General features: G+C 37.7%; 1 protein-coding gene across 1 annotated transcript; it reads right to left on the bottom strand.

Annotated features, from left to right (window-relative positions):
* Positions 1-4,726: 4,726 nt before the first annotated feature.
* LOC104607808 (Putative methyltransferase family protein) lies at positions 4,727-19,132 on the bottom strand. Its single transcript, XM_088892237.1, has 8 exons — positions 18,994-19,132; positions 18,842-18,909; positions 14,794-14,913; positions 8,136-8,214; positions 7,982-8,067; positions 7,776-7,877; positions 6,446-6,557; positions 4,727-5,161 (listed from the first exon to the last, which is right to left on the bottom strand). The coding sequence occupies exons 1-8, from the start codon at positions 19,050-19,052 to the stop codon at positions 5,041-5,043; spliced, it is 747 nt and encodes a 248-aa protein (XP_088748363.1). The 5' UTR covers positions 19,053-19,132; the 3' UTR covers positions 4,727-5,040.
* Between the last annotated feature and the right edge of the window lie 14 nt (positions 19,133-19,146).

The raw sequence follows: 19,146 nt of genomic DNA on the forward strand, positions 1-19,146 counted from the left end.
GAAAATAAGCCCGGGAGTGAAATGAGATCAGTGGAAGGAGGTGTTGGAGACCTTTTCGGGACTAAGACCATTACTACAGTTAGGTTGGATGGTGCAAATTACTTTGAATGGTTACAATCTGCAAAAATAGCCATTGGTGTTCGTGGGAAATTAGGGTATATCACTGGTGAAGAAGTGAAACCCGAAACTAGCAACTCTCGGTGGGTATAGGAGAATTATATGGTGATGACTTGGTTGTGTAATCCACAGGTAGTTCACTCTACTTCCTTTGCTCACACAGGTAGTTCACACGTCACTGCAAATTATGTTTCTACTTCAGGTAAGGAGGGACCTCATTGGATTATAGATTCTGGAGCCTCAGAACACATGACCCATAGCTCTACTATTTTTTCTTCTTACCAGCTCTGTTCTGGCAGAGATAGGGTCTTCACAGCTGATGGATCCCATGTTCCCATTGCTGGGAAGGGATCTGTCAAGATTAGTGATTCTATTTCTCTACCCTCTGTCCTTCATGTTCCCAGATTAATTTGTTATCTGTTAGTAGTGGAGACCTTACCATGTGTGGGGACCTTACCATGTTCCTTCTATGGGAGGCTATTGATGTTTTCTCTTATTTGTGGATGATTTCTCACGATACTCTTGGATTTACCTGATGAGATCCTGCGATGAAGTACCATCCTTGGTGAGGCAATTTCATCAGATGGTGCTAACACAGTTTGAAACAAGAATAAAGGTGTTCAGATCAGACAATGCCAGGGAATATTTTGAAAAATACCTTGCCTCATATCTGTTAGAATATGGCGCTGTCCATCAGAGCAGTTGTCCCTACAGTCCACAGTAAAATGGTGTTGCAGAAAGGAAGAACAGACACAATGTTGAGATTGCAAAAAGCATGATGATCACATCTACGGTTCAGTTCGGTTTTGGGGTGATGCAGTTCCCATAGCAGTATATCTGATTAACAGGGTGCCCTCTCGTATACTTGGATTCAGCACCCCATTCAGTCTCCTTTTTCCTGAGGGGGAGATGTTTCATATTCCTCTTAGGGTGTTTAGGTGTGTCTGCTTTGCACATATCCTTGGTCCTCACCGCTCGAAGCTTGATCCCAAGGCAAAAAAGTGTATTCCTTGGATATGCAGAAAATCAGAAAGGGTACTGCTGCTATGATCCAGTCTCTGGGAGCCGGTATGTTACCATGGATGTCACATTTTCTGAACCCACATACTTCTTCTCAAAGAATCATTCTCAGGGGGAGTGTTTTGGGGAAGTGAGTCAGCAGTCTATTCCTCTCCCAGTTCCAGTCCCTGTGTCTACTCCTGTGCTTGACTCTCCTGTGTCACCTACCTTACCACCTCCTTTGTGTCTTGCTTCTCAGCATTACTTACGACAGAGACTTCACAAGGAGGTTGATTCCACTACATCAGAACTCACATCACTTTCTGTCGGTTCCTTGGAGACTCCAGATTCAACTGACATGGATTCAGGTATTCCTCTTGGTCCTGCTATTGTTTCAGTTCCCATTGATTGTACTAACCTTGTTACAGATAACCTTGATGTTCCTATTGCTCTCAGAAAAGGGAAGAGAAAGTGTATCTGCTCATTGTATTTCACAGTACTTATCCTATAGTGGACTTTCTCCTTCCTACCGTGTTTTTCTTTCCTCTCTTGACTCAGTGTCTATACCCAAGGGTATTAGTGAGGCTCTCTCTAAACCTGAGTGGAAGACAACTATGCAGGAAGAGATGACAGCTTTGATTAAGAATCAGACATGGGACATTGTGGATCTACCAGAAGGTAAGGAGACAGTTGGATGCAGATGGGTTTACACAGTAAAATATAAGGCAGATGGAAGTATAGAAAGGTACAATGCAAGACCTGTTGCAAAAGGGTACACACAAACCTATGGCATTGATTACTTAGAGACCTTTGCACCAGTTGCAAAGATGACCTTTATTCGAATACTTTTTTCTCTTGCTGCCTCATACTCTTGGCCCTTGTTTCAACTTGATGTGAAGAATGCTTTCCTAAATGGGGATCTACAAGAGGAAGTGTATATGGATCTTCTTGTTGGTTTTTACAGTGATGCTGAAAAGGGAAAGGTATGCAGGCTTAAGAAGTCACTTTATGGCTTGAAACAATCTCCCAGAGCATGGTTTGACAGATTCAGAAAGGCCTTGATTGCTTTTGGCTACACTTAAACTCAATCCAATCATACATTGTTTGTGAAGCGAAGGGGATCTTTGGTGTCAGTCCTAATTGTTTATGTGGATGATATTGTTGTCACGGAAAATGACCTAAGTGAGATTGATTGTCTGAAAAGGAATCTACATAAAGAATTTGAAATTAAGGATCTTGGAGAACTGAGATACTTCTTAAGCATTGAAGTTGCAAGATCAAAACATGGAATTTTTATCTCTCAAAGGAAGTATGTCTTGGATCTTCTTCAAGAGACAGGGAAGCTTGGAACGAAGGCAATCAGTACCCCTATTGATCAGAACCATTGAATCAATACATCAGAAGGTGAGCCAGTAAAGGACATTGGGAGATATCAAAGACTTGTGGGTTGACTGCTATACTTGTGTATGACAAGACCAGACATTTCCTATGCAATAAGTGTGGTAAGTCAATACATGCATGCTCCACGAGTCCAACATTGGGAGGCAGTTGATAGGATTCTTATTTATCTGAAAGGACACTCGGGCAGAGACATATTGTTTACTGGTCATGGACAATTGAAACTAGAGGCTTATACAGATGCAGATTGGGCAGGATGCCTTGATGACAGGAGATCAACTTCAGGAGTGTGCACCCTTGTTGGGGGTAACCTTGTCTCGTGGAAGAGTAAGAAACAAACAGTGTTAGCAAGATCAAGTACTGAAACTGAATACAGGGCCATGGTACATGGAGTTTCAGAACTTCTCTGGATCCGTTCCCTATTAGAAGAAATTTGTGTACAGGCAGAAGAACCTATGATATTGTACTGTGATAACCAGGCAACAATTAACATTGCCCATAACCCAGTCTAGCATGACCGAACTAAGCACATTGAAGTGGATAGACATTTTATCAGAGAAAGAGTGACTTCTGGAGAAGTTTGTCTTCCATACACCGCTTTTGATCTGTAGCTCGTTGCTGTTCTCACAAAAGTTGTTGCAAAGAACAAGCTAGAGCATGATCTGCGCAAGTTGGGAATGTGTGACATTTACTCCCAACTTGAGGGGGAGTGTTGAGATGGGCCTAGTTGTTTTTATTCTTATTTTAAGTTATTTAGTTAGGAAGTTGTTGGGCTTTAGGCCCATTAGTTTATGTTTTTAAGTTGTGACTATTCAACTACATTAGTAGCCGCCCTACTAAGGGCATCATTGTAATATCTCATCCTTTAAGTTAAGTATAAATATAATGAGGGGTTGGCGGCTAGGGTTAATCTAAGAATCTTGGTTGACTTCCTACTCTTTTCTCATTCTCTTTTCTTCTCTACTGCTGAAATCTTCATCTTCCTCCTCTTTCCCTTCACAAGAAATTCAACTAAATCTGCAATCAGTGATTTCTACTCACCCTTATTTTTAAGATGGTCATCTTTCCACCTGGAATATTTTTGGGAGGAAAAAAATACTAGAATATGAAATGAGGGAAGGGAGATGGAACCTACAACGCAATCAATAGAACAGATAGCAGTTTTCCTGCTCGAAAGTGTTGCTAACGTCAGATTTTTGCTTTCAACAAATAGGGAAAGGGGGGGAAACTTGATCCTACTTGTTTCTCTTTTATGAAACCATAAACAGCTTTAAGAAACAGCCGGATTTGGTTGTGAAAAACATGAAAAAACTTGATCATACTTGTTTCTCTTTTATGAAATGAAACCATAAACAGCTTTAAGAAACAGACGGATTTGGTTGTGAAAAGCTTACAGATTAGCTGCTGCTAACTATTACTGCTTTGACATGGATGAGTTATAAAATTGAATCCATCAATGCTCCTCTGATTTAAGGAAAGTGAATGGTGGGAAAACTGAAAACTGAAAACATTGAAATAGGAATATAACATCTCACATTTCCAACCTGTCATTCCAGTTAGGTTAGGCTCCTTGTAGACTTGCTTCCAAAATATTGCTCAAGGGCATTTTCTTTTCATATTTGTGTCATTATAGCTTACATAAACCCTTATAAATAGTGTTAATCATCCTATGGCCACATTTACTTTTCACTACAAGTTTCAAGACTTGAAATTTCATTCTGGTTATTTAGGTATTGGATTAAGCTGTAATCATCTGTTAGCAAGGATTGAGGAATATAGTTTGGTTTTTATCATTAACTTAATAGAAGGTATGGCCCCTAATAGTGAAGTCCATACATAGTACTCGGTTGGATTGATAACATTTCCACACAAACAGGTGATTTCTTTTTCTTTTCACTTATTTACATCCTCAACATCAGGAAAGAAGGGGAAATGAAAAAGAAAGAAATGTCAACCTTGAGATTTCTTCTGCCCAAAAAATTCATGATAGAGTGCCTCGTCACTAGAAAACAAAATCATTTGCCCAAAGAGCAATTAAACCTTCAAATATCAACAAATTCCATGTAAGTGTAACCTTTTTTTGATGAGTACATAAATGTAACCTGGTCTCAGCAATATGGGCTCTTGGAAGGGGTGGACCAGATACAAACCTAACCTCCAGCATTTTCTGCACCCAAGCCTCAAACCCTAATTGAATCTCAGAGCTCTGATATGGAAATGGCTTGTGAATTTTGGCTGCAGCCTCATTCATTATAACAAGTTTTTTAAAAGTATCTAAGAAATGCATAATTATACGGAAAATGAAAAAAGAAAAAAAAGATACAAAATGACCATATGGAATTAGAATAATGCACACTGGCAACATTGGTCACCCTAAACTTGAGATTTCATATACGAGATTGAAGTTGCATTTTCTGTTCAGTGTAAGCCAAGGATTTGGGGTATTAGCTGGAATTGGGGCCACTGGATGGTAGCACAAGGTTCAGTTGTCGCTGAATGTGACTGAGAAGTATATATCTCATGCTTCTATAAAAGGGTTATCTCAAAGATCACCCCTTCAAGATTTCCAACCACAGATCTGGTTCCATTGACTTCACTGATCTGCATCCCATGGCAAACAGCTTCATTTATAACCATTGTGTCCATGCTGCACAGAAAGTCAATATAATGCTCATTCACCATAAGTACAACTCTAGGAGGGAGATAATAGATTTTATTATGTTCCACCATAATTAGGTTAATGGGAACAATACATGCTATCTGAAGAATGAATGCCATTTTGTGATCATCTTCTTTCTAAAGATTAGGGGTGATTATTTGGTGTAATGGTAAAAATCTTGGGCTGGTATGTGTGAGAATGCGGGTTTGGGACTAGGCTGGGCATTTTGTGTGAAAAAAAATGCAAAGGTTAGGACCCTACCCAGTCTACCCCTCCCAAGACCCCAAATAACTGGGAGCAACATCGAGTAATGGTCTTTCTAAAGATTCTTAAGGTTATGCATTATTTAACCAATCATGGTTTCATGCTCCAATATTTTATATATTTACACATCTATAAAATAATAAATAATATGCTAGCATGAAAGGATGTTCATATTTAAAAACTAATTTTTATACAAAATAAAATAACATTTAATATTGTCAATAGCAAGTACTTTTTTCTTTGTAAAAGGTAAGGTAAAAACTTTATTGCAAACAGAAAAGAACATAGTACAACAGATTCCCAGGGTGGGAGAGCAAGAAGCAGCCCCCCAGTCAAGCCCACAGCTAATTACAACTCCCACAAACTCTAGTTCAGCATCAAATACATAACATGACAATTTATAATGGTATAAGAAATTAAAAAGTTGGTTTAAGCTTCTTTTTGGAATTTCCAGAACATCAATGAATGTTTCTAGAAAGTTTGTAGTGTTTTGGAATCTGATTTAGAAATATCCAATACTAATATGTGACAGGTGTTCCCATAACAAGTGGCTCTTTAAATCTTGTGTAGAGGTAAATGCTATATTGTGCCTGAGAACCATCTTTTGGATCAGGTTCTAGCATTTAAGCTTGATGAAGCATGCCTTATAACAAAAAAATTCCATTTGTGACGTATTTTGGATGGCTTACCTGCTAAGAACCAATCCACAAATGGTGTTTATTTATCAAACTCATGCTACCTAATTAGCTAGGCCCAGAAGAGGAAAAGAGAGCTTAGTTTACAAGGATTGAGATCCAAATCTGGGAGAGTGTCCTAGTTAGATGTTCAATTGCTATAAAAGCTAAGAAATTATAAAGGTGAATGTACAAAGAAAATCCCAACAGGAGTGAAATTGAAAAGACAAATATCACTGAAGTAGAATGGGTTAAAGCATGATGAGCATCAAATCTCTATAGTTATTATATAACAAGAACTCACTGCAATTCAGGAATGTGTAAATTTACTTACCTCTTAGCTCGAGAGACGTAGGCTAGTATAAATTTGCATTGCCCTTCTCCTTTGAGTCGTAGGAGCTTTTCCACCGTATCAAAAAGCAGGGGAACACTAGATTGCTGAAAACTTGGAAATTGTTAAGGAATAAATGGTTTTTGTTCTTTTTCCAAATATTATCAAAAAAAGGAGAAATGTATTAAAAGGTATAGGCTGGTTCATGCAGAATGTACAGAAGATCCAGCTCAAGCTTAGGAATCCTATTACCATCAGACAAAGCCAGAGTTTGTTCTAGGGCCCAATCTTTATTTTTCAGGATCAATGAGGGTGGCCTTGAAGCAACGGTTGGGTTGCTCCATTGCAACCTGGGTGACCAGGGTTCAAATCTTGGAAACAGCCTCTCTGTATGAGCAGAGGTAAGACTGCATACATCTGTTCTTCCCCAGACCCTGCATTGGTGGGAGCCTCATGCACTGGGCTGCCCTTCTCTCTTTTTCAGGATCAATCGAGCAGTTTACACCACTGGGCCTCTTAAACTCAACCATGAAGAAACCCAAACCCACACACCCAACTTAGAAGAGACTAGAATGGAAATATTCCAGAAAGATGTTTTTTTTTTGATAAATAATATTCCAGAAAGATGTTCAAGAGATAGGTTTTATTATTTTTTATTGGTAAGAGATATGTTGTTTTTATCACTCTTTTTATTAGATTGGAGATGTTATTTTAAGGACCATAATAAAGAGGATTTTAAGTTTTCTTTATAAAGAGGGCCTCCTATCGATCTAAAATACTGATACCTCTCTCATGGGTTCTTTTTAATTTCTCTCTCTTTTCCCAGATAATTTCTGTGTCCACCAAGAGAGTCCTTACTTTACAAGTACAACATATTTAGACCACTTCTTGTTCAGGAGTAACGAGTGGAACTATTGTTTGTGCTTTTTGTCTTTGTTCTTTACATCCTTTGCATTTGGCATGCTGTTGGAAGGCCTCAGAAAGACTCAAGATCTGATAAACAAATAGGTAAAATCAAACTACAAAAGCCACTTTGAAGCAAATAACTGTTCAAAAAGTAATCATCACATAACAACAATTAGAATTTGAACTAAGCACAGACCAAGTTGATTTTTGGACCATTTTATGCTAGGACTGGGTTTGAGTAATCTTTCATCTTATGTATGGACTGAGCTTGGCCTGATCACTGCCCATGCCAGACTCAATGTATTCAAAATTGTTAAGGGAAACAAAAGAGGGTGTGTTGGAGAGGGGAGCAGGAGGACAATAAATAAGCACTGAAGTAAAAAGACATGCGGAAACTTTGTACAATGGACTATAATTATAAGGATATAGATGTCAGCTCCAAGAACCAGATCAAACCCTCTTGAGTGTCTTTGTATGATGTGGTTTATGTGATCAGAATTTCCCCACTCTAGCTTTTCAGCTACTAATCCTAGTAAAGAATCCAATAGGAACTATTAGTTTAAACAAGTATAGCTTATTATTTTCCACAAAGATCAAATATATGCCTGGTTTCCTTAAGTTTGGTTCTCTTACCAGAACAAGAATTACATGATCCAGAAGATACACTAAGCTCTATATTCTTATTCAGTATCTGAAAGTTAACAAACAATATATATACACTTAGTGTAAGAGAAGTAAATAAATGAACTCACGCAATATTAAATTAAAAGGTTTCTTAATCTTTAACCTTGCCTTGAGAATTTCGTCATTATGGTCAGTCAACACAACCTCACGACAGAATCTACTGCAGAATATTCCTGTAATTCCTGGATACCAAGTGATAAGAAGCAGCAAATAAATCAAGGCCCCACAGAGGGACGGGAGAGAGGGGGGAATGTAATGAATCTAGAAAAGGTGGTTACCTGAAGTTAGCCACCTTTTAAGGAAAACATAACTACTCTTTACTCTAATATCTTATTGATGATTTCTTTACTCTAATATTCATATTAATGAAATTCAGAATAGTTATACATCAGGATAAACAAATAAATCGAAGCCCCATAAAGGATAACCAACAAGGATAGTATCAGCACGAGACCATTCATTGCTCATTGCCAAGATTGATAAGACAGATTAATACCATGCTTATTTGTATAAACATGTATGATTATGCATAAAAAAAGTATATATAGGTGATACAGCTGTATCCAGTTTTTTTCCATTGCTACCCAAAAGTCCAAACAATGTCTACTGCACATTTTATTGCAATAACTGAACAAAATGGATTTGACACTCATGTAGTACATATAACAAAAGTGAAAATAGATCCTGGATTTTTCCTATTTTAAATGCATTATCAATGTTCACATCGAATCTTGTATTTTCCTTTTTTGTTTCTTTTTAAATAAGTTAGAAGTTGCCACTAAATTTCACTGATGGAAAGATGTTCAAATTATTTAAACTATTTATACCTATCAAGCTGATAGCATATAGGTAGGGAGTCCTACAACTTTCTGGTGGTGGGATGCATAATAGGGTGAAGGTAACTTAGGTGATGAATGATGAAGAATAAAGATGAAGACATTGATCAAAAAAAAAAAAAAAGAATAGAGATGAAGAAGCAAGTAGACAGTTTATTGTATATCAAAGAATATGTAGGAAATAAAGAAGACAAGAATTCTTGCCATTAAAGTACACACCAAAGAGACAGATTGCTTCAAATAAGAAATAAGCATGTCTGTGTTAGAGATAGAGAGATTCCTGGTTACAATCAGAGTACACTAAACCAAACTTATATTCATTAAATCAAGTTTTCTATTTTCAATTGCAATGACTTTATTGACATGTATACTCAATACTAGGGCTTCAACCTCCTTTTACTGACTTCATTTCCAACTTGGAAAGTGACTAGAAACAATTATTAATTACTTTAAGATTAAGTGGCTAAACTGAATGACTTATTGCTTTGTCTTTTAGTGAATACATTATTAAGGAGGCCACGGGCTCTTTAATGGCTGAAGCTGAAGTTGGGTTGAGTACTATAACCTTAGATATTTTGTTATTTAAATACTTTATCCAGTAAAAATGAAGCAAAGTCATTCAGTTCAGCCAATTGAGTCATAATTGAACAGCCCTTGAGACAAACCCATATATAACCTATATTTTTTTTGATAAATAAAAAATTATAACCATCATTTTTTTTTTATCAGTGGAAGAAATCTTGTTAATGAATTTTGAAGATTACATTCAGATTACAATCAGATTACAATCAGAGGTGGTGGCTAACATTAATGGCTGTTCTGAAACTGGTTGGGATGCGGGGGGGGTATCTCGACGGGCTTCACTCACAATGCCTTGGTAGGCTATTTCAGGCACCCTCCCTATTATCCTCAGGTATTTAAGGTATGGCGTCTGCTCTGGTAATTCTGTTCTTTTTTGGGAAGATGTTTGGGTGGGTTCTCAACCTCTAAAAGATCGCTTCCCCTCCCTATACTCTCTCCCTCTTTAAAAAGGAGCCTGTTTCAAGATTTCTTTCTCCCCTAGTTCTCCCCTTGTCTTTGAATTGGAATTTGGGTTTCGTAGAGGTTTAAGGGATGAGGAATCTGCCTGTCTCTGAGGTCTTGCTTCTTTTGGACTCTGTTTGTTTGGACCTCTCTAAACCCGATAGAAGAATTTGGACCCTAACTCCTAATGGCTCCTTTACTTATGAAAACAAAAACAAATGTTTGAAGATTTTTGTTCTAATTTCATTGAGAAGATCTGTACAAATATATACAACTTCTAAGAATCAATCTAGGAAACTAACCCACTAATTTAGCCTAAAAAAAAAAAGAAACTAAATCACAGCCTAAAAAAGGAAAATAATCATAGCCTAAATAAGAAAATAAATAACTAAAAAACAAGAAAGATTCTGACTCGGATTCCACAAGGAATAATCCTTGTCATCCCTTTCCAACACTCCCCCTCAAGCTGGTGAATGTATATCAATCATTCCCAGTTTGGATACATTTGTCTCAAACCCGACCCTAAGTAATGGTTTAGTGAGGATGTCTGCTTCCTATGATCCAGATGGCACATATGGTAGACAAATTTTTCCACTTTCGATCTCTAATTTGATGAATATCCTGTCAATGCGAACATTCTTCATTCGATCATGTTGAATAGGGTTGTGTACAATTGCTATTGCTGACTTACTGTCACTATATAGTTTCATTGGACTATCAAGTGGAACATTTAAGTCTGACAGTAGTTGTTTAAGCCATATTAACTCACAAATCCCTTGTGCAATTGCCCTGTATTCTGCTTCTGCACTACTTCTGGACACAACAGTTTGCTTCTTACTTCGCCATGTAACAACATTCCCCCAAACCTTTGTACAATATCCTGTAGTAGACTTACTGTCCTCAACCGAACCAGCCCAATCAGCATCTACAAATCCCTCAACTAACCGGTTATCACTTTTCTTGAACAATATACCCTTGCCAAGAGTTCCTTTCAAATATCTAAGGATCTGATCAACCGCACACTGATGTCTCTCGGTTGAAGCATGCATGAACTGACTGACTATGCTAACACTATAGGCAATATCGGGCCTAGTAAGTGATAGATAGACTAGTTTTCCCACAAGACGTTGATATCTCTCTTTGTTAGCTGGAGGATCATTCTCAGAGATCTTATGCTTCCAATTCTTCACCAGTGGAGTGCTAGCTGGACGACAACCAAGCTTCCCGGTTTCCTTCAACAGATCTAGGATGTATTTTCTTTGAGAAATGAAAATACCAGTTTTGCTTCTAGCAATTTCCATTCCAAGGAAATACTGAAGTTTTCCAAGATCCTTAACTTTGAACTTAGATTGTAGTAGGCCCTTGAGATTTGTAATCTCATCATTGTCATCACCCGTGATTACCATATCATCAACATACACAATCAAGATTGATTTTTTTTCCATCCCTAGGAGATTGTTTTAACCCATACAGAGACTTCTTCAATTTACACACTGATCCAAGTTGGCTGCCATAGACAAGAGAACCCGTATAGAGTTCAATTTTGCAACTAGTGCAAAAGTTTCTTCGTAGTCAAGCCCGCATGTTTCCGTATACCCTTGAGCAACCAAACACGCCTTGTATCTCTCTATTTTCCCTTCCAAGCCTACTTTCACCGTAAAAATCCACTTACAGCCCACTAACTTCTTCCCTTCAGGCATGTTTACAACTTCCCATGTATTATTGTCATTTAGTGCCTTCATCTCTTCCAAAACAGCAGCCTTCCATTTTGAATCTCTCAAGGCATTATATATATTTGTAGGAATTGTTATATTATCAAGTTGAGATACAAATGCCCTGTGAGTGTTAGATAAACGCCAATTTGACAAATGATTTGAAATCGGATGTTGAGTACAAGATCTTACCCCCTTTCTTATAGCAATGGGAACATCCAGATCATCAATTGTAACAACACCTCTTTGTGAATCTTGTGGTGAATCCACCATAGGTTCCGATTATTGGTTTTGCTGAGTAACACAGGGCCTCCTTGAGTAAACAATTAGTTCACTTTGTTGTTGGACTGATTCTCCCCCTTGACCTTGTTTTTTAACAGTTTTTGGAATGGAAGCGGAACTCCCTTTTGGTAACCCACTTTTCCTTTTCCTCGAATCACTAACAAAACGGATTGAAACCATTCACGAAAATTGAACCCATTTAATTTGTGTTGGGTAATCTGCAGAGAATGGCTTATGTCAGAGGTGGTGAAGGAGGTTCCAAGGAATCTCGATGCATTCATGGTTGAATCTACTGCTGTCAAGTCCACTGTTGATGAAGAATGGCTCGTTCCAAACATCGTTGCAGGCTCTGATACCATGAAAACAGAAACAAATGTTTGAAGATTTTTGTTCTAATTTCAATGAGAAGATCTGTACAAATATATACAACTTATAAGAATCAATCTAAGAGCTATTCTAGGAAACTAACCCACTAATTTAGCCTAAAGAAAAAAAGGAAACTAAATCACAGCCTAAAAAAGGAAAATAATCACAGCCTAAATAAGAAAATAAATAACTAAAAAACAGGAAAGATTCTGACTCGGATTCCACAAGGAATAATCCTCGTCATCCCTTTCCAACAACTTATGCTTCTTATCTCAAGTCCCTCTGTTTTGCCCCTCTCTCTTTGGAGTTCCAAGTCAAAAAAATCTGGTCAAGACCCATTTCCTTTGGGAAGCCTTTTATGGTAAGATCAATACCATGGATAACTTGCAAAAGAAGAGACATTTCTTTTTTATATCCCCAAACTGGTGTATTTTGTGTAAAATGCATAACGAGGATCACCACCACTTGCTGTTATCTTGTGCTTTGCTGCTAATATTTGGAATTGGGTCTTTATGTTGTTTGGGTGCAGGTGGACCTTGCCTTTTGAAGTAAGCCTGCCTTTTGATTCATCTACTTTTGGGCAGCCAACTAAGAGAGGGAAACTAATGTGGAAGTGTATCAGAGCAGCCATTTTGTGGAATATCTAGGAGTAAAGGAATTTTAGAATATTCCAAGAAAAGGAAGGAAGCATTGATTTAGCAAAGAAGTGCATTTTGACAAGAATAATTCATTGGCTAAAAACTTCAGATATGTTCAGAGGTTATTCTTTTGATGATCTCTAGGAAAGTTGGGCAGAGGTGGCCTCCACAGCCCCCAAAAGGAATAGGCTACAGATAGAGTGGAAACCTCCTACAGAGGGTGTGGTAGATAGAATAATCCTATCCCTATTCTCGGGACCAGTGGGAGTTGGAGATTCAACAAGGGCTGACATACTGGCTGTGGGGCAAGGAATACATGCTGCAAACCAACTAGGAGTGGAAAATCTGATGGTTGAGGGAGATTCTAAGGTGGTAGTGAGTTTGTTGTCGAGTCCAGAAACAGTTCTATGGGGCTACAGGGATCTTCTTAAGAAAGTTAATTGGCTCACAAGGACTATGTCAGTCGCCTATCAATTCAGCAGATCAGCAAATGCCATGGCAGATTCTTTGGCAAAACAAGGGGTCTCAAGGGTTGAGTTACTTTCTGCCACTCTATGATTGTATTCTGTCAAGTTTTGTTTATGCTCTCACCTCTAAGGGGAGGTAACATCTCGTTCTTACTCTTAGGGTGAATGTACACATACTTTCTTATTAATAAAATCGTTATTCACTTATCAAAAAAAAAAAAAGATCCATCCCATAAGTACAATATTTCACAGAAGTTCCCAGAACAACTGCTGTCTTCTTTTTTTTTTTTTTTGATAAATAGAACAACTGCTGTCTTGATGCCCCTTGTTTCGCTAGAGTGTCTTCCATTTCATTTGCTGTTCTTCTTACCCATTTGAAAGAGACATTCAGTTCCCTTTTTATATGTCCCTATTTGTTTCCAAAAAGCCCAAGGGATTTGGGCATTTGCTCTTGTCCAACAAATAACCACCTGGGAATCCCCTTCCACTTCTAGATTGTGGAAGCCAAATTGTTTTGCTCCATGTTCCAAAGGTCCTGAATATAAAGCCACTACCGCTTTCTTCTGAGTTCCTGAAAACTCCCCCTATCCCAGCCATAACCGAATTACCAATATAGCTTCCATCGAAGTTGAGATTTAGGATGTGTTGAGCTGGGGGGCTCCAAGCCATGAACTGCCTCTCGTTGACTAACCATCATAATCGAACAGCCACTTGAGTCATAATCAAACTTAGGCTCCAAGTCATAATCTAATTCTGAATATTCATCATTAATCCTATTAAAACTAAACAAAAAAAAGACCCAAAATATAAAGGTCTATTCTCATAATAGAGTTGCACCCCTGTTACTGAAATGATCATAAGTCTCTCAAAACACATCAGATTTACAAGACAGGCTTTGATCCCTGAAAAATAGGCTGAAAAAAGTGAGTGATTACATCTTCAACTTTTCAAAATTCTAAAACTTCTCCAACAAGACATGTTAAACCATTATAACCTTGTAGCTGAGTGGCACATGCAAGAGGAGAAAGAGATGATGAGTAGAGTACGGGGAGAAAATATATGGAACGAAATTTAGTGATGATCGTTTTGACAATGATACCAAGGTAAGTCTTGACACTATACAGTAAACATAAAATGACTGACCTTATTACTAAGACACCATTAAATTAGTAACTAATTTAAAAAAAAAAATTCAAACTGACCAAAATGCCTATTGCCCAAAAATTATAAAATTGTCAATAGTAAAAGAATTTAAACAAACTAGATTACTTCTTCCATGGTTTCTTTCCCATTTTCTATGTTTGCATCACAAGCTAATAGTCAGAAATTGCATTCTTGTATAGTATTTACCTTTATAGAATGTAAGACATTGGAGCTCTAAAAACACTGTAAATCGTTATAAAATGGAAGCTTCTTATCATATAAACTACCACTTACCAACTCCTGAGCCTAACTCAATGACAGAACATCCTTGGAGCATGTCAGAATTTTTTGAAAGGTAATTGTTCAAGAGCATGGCGCCTGGCCATACTAATTGCCCTGTAAGATCATAATCAGCTGCCATAGGACTAGTCAGTATTTAATATAGAATAGGGTATCATTTGTGACAACACACATAAAAATAATAATTATAAAATCTACTCTAGTTTTCATCAAGAGGGTATCAAAAAGCATCAATTTTTAATTTTTCTTGGCACATAAAAGTAATTGTCATTATCAATTGTTCTGCTTTATCTGCTTTTGGGGTTACATGTTCTATGTGATTTCGGTCCTAAGTAGAGTCCAACAAGAATATCTATTGTTGGAAGATGAATGGGAAATGTACTCTGCAAGGCATATACATCAGTAAATATTTGAGCCATGAACCTCCAAAGGTTAGGATATATTTTTTTTTATCAATAACCACATTTCATTAATTAATCACAAAAATATTACAAGGATGAAGATAAACTTTCTTATCTTCCAGCTGGAGCTTGAGCTTCCAAGAGCAGAAAATGGAAAAAATTACACTTGTGCCCAAAACATTAACTCCCTCTCGACTCCTTGCTTAGCTAACCCATCAGCAAAGGAGTTAGCTGATCTTTTCACCCAGCTGATCTAGATTTCCATCTCTTTAACCAGCCATCTAAATTTCCTCCTCTCATTATTGTACATCCATAAACTGCTATTTCCTTTGTTCAGCCACCCTACCACCACCTCCGTGTTCCCTTCAATGATGAGTTTTCTTATATTCATTTCCTTAGCTCTTTGGACTCCTCCCAGAACTGCAAAAATCTCAGCCCTGAGAGAATCACCCACTCCAATTGGGCCTGGAAACATGGCTGAAACAAGCCCATTCTCATCCCTAAACACACCACCAATCCTCGATTGTCCAGGATTCCCCCGACTACTCCCATCAAAGTTCAGTTTTAAAAACCCGCTGGGGGGGTCCAAGACACACTCATTACTGTTTTGGGCTGGGTGCAATTAGCAATCTCACTCCACTTCCTCAACAAATCATCCACTGTGAAGTCTATAAACAACTCTGAAGATTTCAGCCATTGTACTACCCTTATATGGATTATTTCTCTCAATTCTTCACTGTCCCTCTCTACTTCAAGGAAGATCTTGGAATTTCTTTCCTCCCACAAAGCCCAACATACAGCAGCCCTCAAGCATCTCCACATGGTTCTTCCCCTTTTCATTCGGCACCTGAAGAAGGAAGGGGAAAAAAGGCTTTGCAAACTTGTTGGAGGATTCCATCTACCCCCAAAGAGGGATAATGCCCACACCCAAATGGACTTACCAAACTGGCAAGTTAACAATAGATGAAAACCAGTTTCACCATCTACTTTACAAAGAACACACCAGTTAGGGGATAAACAAGTCTTGGGCCTCTTCTTTTGGAGCAAGTCACCAGTATTGATTCTTTCTAGAAAAGCTTCCTAGCAAAAACCACCAACTCTAGGGGGAATTGGTCTGCACCAAACCTCAGTGACCAGGAAGGGAGGGGGAACAAGGCTAGGGGACTGACTTAGTACTTTGAAGAAAGAGACACAAGAGAATGAGCCAGAGGGGATGGGGGGGTCCATATTCTAGAATCCAGCTTAGTAGGGTCCAAGAAAACCAAGGATACCAAGGAGGCTCGAAATACTATTCAAGTCTGTATCTCTCATAGCCCTTCTCAAGCCCAGATTCCACCCAAACCCAGAAAATGAGGATGAAGGGGTAATGAAAGAAGAAACTAGCTCATTCTTAAATTCATAAAGGGCATACAAGGAAGGAAATAAGTCCTTAAGAGGGGCATTCCCCACCTAGATTTGTTCCTAGAAATTTATGGAGTTGCCCGTGTTCAAATCATACTTGATGAGAGGAGAGAAAGTTAGAAGCAGATCGTGAATGGCTTTCCATGGTGACGCACTTGTGATCCTAGCTCGAATTCTAGCATCCCATTCATTTTGCTCCAGCTCATGTATGCTTACCACTATTTTAGGATATCATACATGCAAAATCATTTGCGCTATATCCCAGGGTGTCATTCCATGATAATGGTGACTTATTGGCATGCCTTAATCTAGCAAAGTGGTTGGATGACCCTGCTTTTCAACTATATCGGAACCCTCAACTAAAATTTCAAGTATTTATAGATTCTTATAACCAAGTTTTAGATTTGGACTTTGTTTGAGTACACCACAAATTAACAAAGGTTTTGAATAGCTTTAGTTCTTGTCTTGACTACTCAAATACAGTTTCCTTTCTTTTTTTCTTTAGCTACCTCAGTCTCAAACCATGCCCATGGTCACACTTCAACCAAGTCATTATCTAACCTCTAGATCTTCCTCTTAAAAGGGACATCCAGGATCAGGGAGCAGCCATTATGATCTACCATAAACTGTTTCTAAGAAGAACCTACTACTGTGCTGATGGTGATGTCTCTTCAATTTTTTATTTAAAAACAACTAATGGAGCAACAATCGCATTTCAAGAGTAGAATTTTATAGTTCTTAGCCAAATTAACATCTTTCTCAGAGATAATAATTGCGAATATAGGTGATTTCAGACATTATTATCATAATATAGGCATGTATCGAAGAGAAGATCGAAGTCATAAAATCATTATGTTGAGTTGAGTTCAACTGTATGATATAGTTGGGACAAAGCATTGTTAAGTTTAGTTGAGTTTAATAATATAATATGAAGTTTCAAAACATAAAAGAGAATTATCTCGTAAGAAAAGAAAAAGGAAATGGGTTGCTGTCAAGACAAATGCAAATTCTTGTAAGATGGGTTAGGAGGTCTGCTAATGGGTTGGCAGATGGATTGGCTAAGCAAGGCGTATATAGACATCATTTGTTTTGGGCTCAATGTTAAATGGGTGGGTGGGACTCTTTGTTGTAAAGGGTGTTATTCCAAACAACTTCTTGTTGTATTCTCTTCTCTTTTAAGTTTTAATAAAATTCTTTGAGTTGCTGATCAAAAGAAAGAAAAAGGAAATGAAATCACGTAAAGAAAATGGAAATATTCTCTTTTTCTCTTTTTCTCTTTTTCTTCTTTTTTCTTTCTTTTATGAGGCTCTTAGTGATTCTTGGAAGATAAGTGTGTTTATCTTCCTCCTGTAAATTTTCTACTGATGATTAATGAAAGTGTTACTGATCAAAAAAAAAAAAAAAGAAAATGGAAATATTCCAAGCATCTTCTGAAAATGACCTTGACTTATTATTGAGATATTGCAGGCCGCTTATGATCAAGAGGGTTAGGAAAATATTCCGACCACTTAACTGAATGAAATTGAAGCTAAAACATGAATGGACGAACTTGTTCTCTTTAACCAGGATGAATCGGCTGCCATCATCTGAATGGAAGGGAAAAGGTAGCCAATCCACCCAGAAAAATATAAGGCAAAGAAAATGGAAATATTCCAAGCATCTTCAAATAATGAAATCCACTTATTCGTTAGTTATGGTAGTTCACTTGTGATCAGGGGAGAAGAAAACATTCTGACCACTAATCCGCTTATCTGTATTAAATTGAAGCTAAAACATGAAAGGATAAACTTGTTCCCTTAACCTAGAGATATTGGATGCCATCATTTGAATGGAAAGGGAAAGGTGAGCCATCCACCCAGAACTGAAAGAAAGGTCTTCCAGCATTAATGGAAAACCATGTGTCATAAAAAGAGAAATGAAGCTTTTCATGCAATTATTGGAAAGAAGTTCAATTTGAAGGCAGTGTAAGGTATAAACAAATAGATTCAAATTCCAAACAATATATGGAAACTAAAACAGAAAGAAAAAATAAGAGAGAACCAAGTAGACAAGAAGTTATCCAGGGGACTAATAGATCCAATGAAAAACTCAATTTAACTTTTCGAGCAATACTCAAGCAGAAAGTACATAAAAACTAAAAATCAAATAGAACAGCAAAAGTACCCTGAATCAAATAGAAGAAAAAAATGGAATACGATAAAGCTTCTGCTTTGTTTCTTCTATCATATTGTGCAACTTACTCGAAGCTGATTGAAGACAAAGGAGCTGAAGAACCTCGGAACCAAATGTGAAAGTGGTAAGCTGGTAGCTGCAATAAAAGAACCAGAAACGAAGATCGTTAAAAGAGAAACATACGCAGGAATAATCAGGGGAGAGAGAGAGAGAGGCTTACTTGTCGTTGATGAAGAAAGACTCGTCTAAGCAGACAACATCATCATCTTCATTCGCCATATTTTGCTTCAGTCATCAGTCTTCGGAGTTAGACTTCAGAAGCAGAGGTTACCGCGGCCCAGCACTTACCGCTCTCAGACGTGTTTTAGACCTA

This window comes from Nelumbo nucifera, chromosome 7, assembly GCF_055504915.1.
Source record: "Nelumbo nucifera cultivar China Antique chromosome 7, China Antique-T2T, whole genome shotgun sequence".
NCBI lineage: Eukaryota > Viridiplantae > Streptophyta > Magnoliopsida > Proteales > Nelumbonaceae > Nelumbo > Nelumbo nucifera.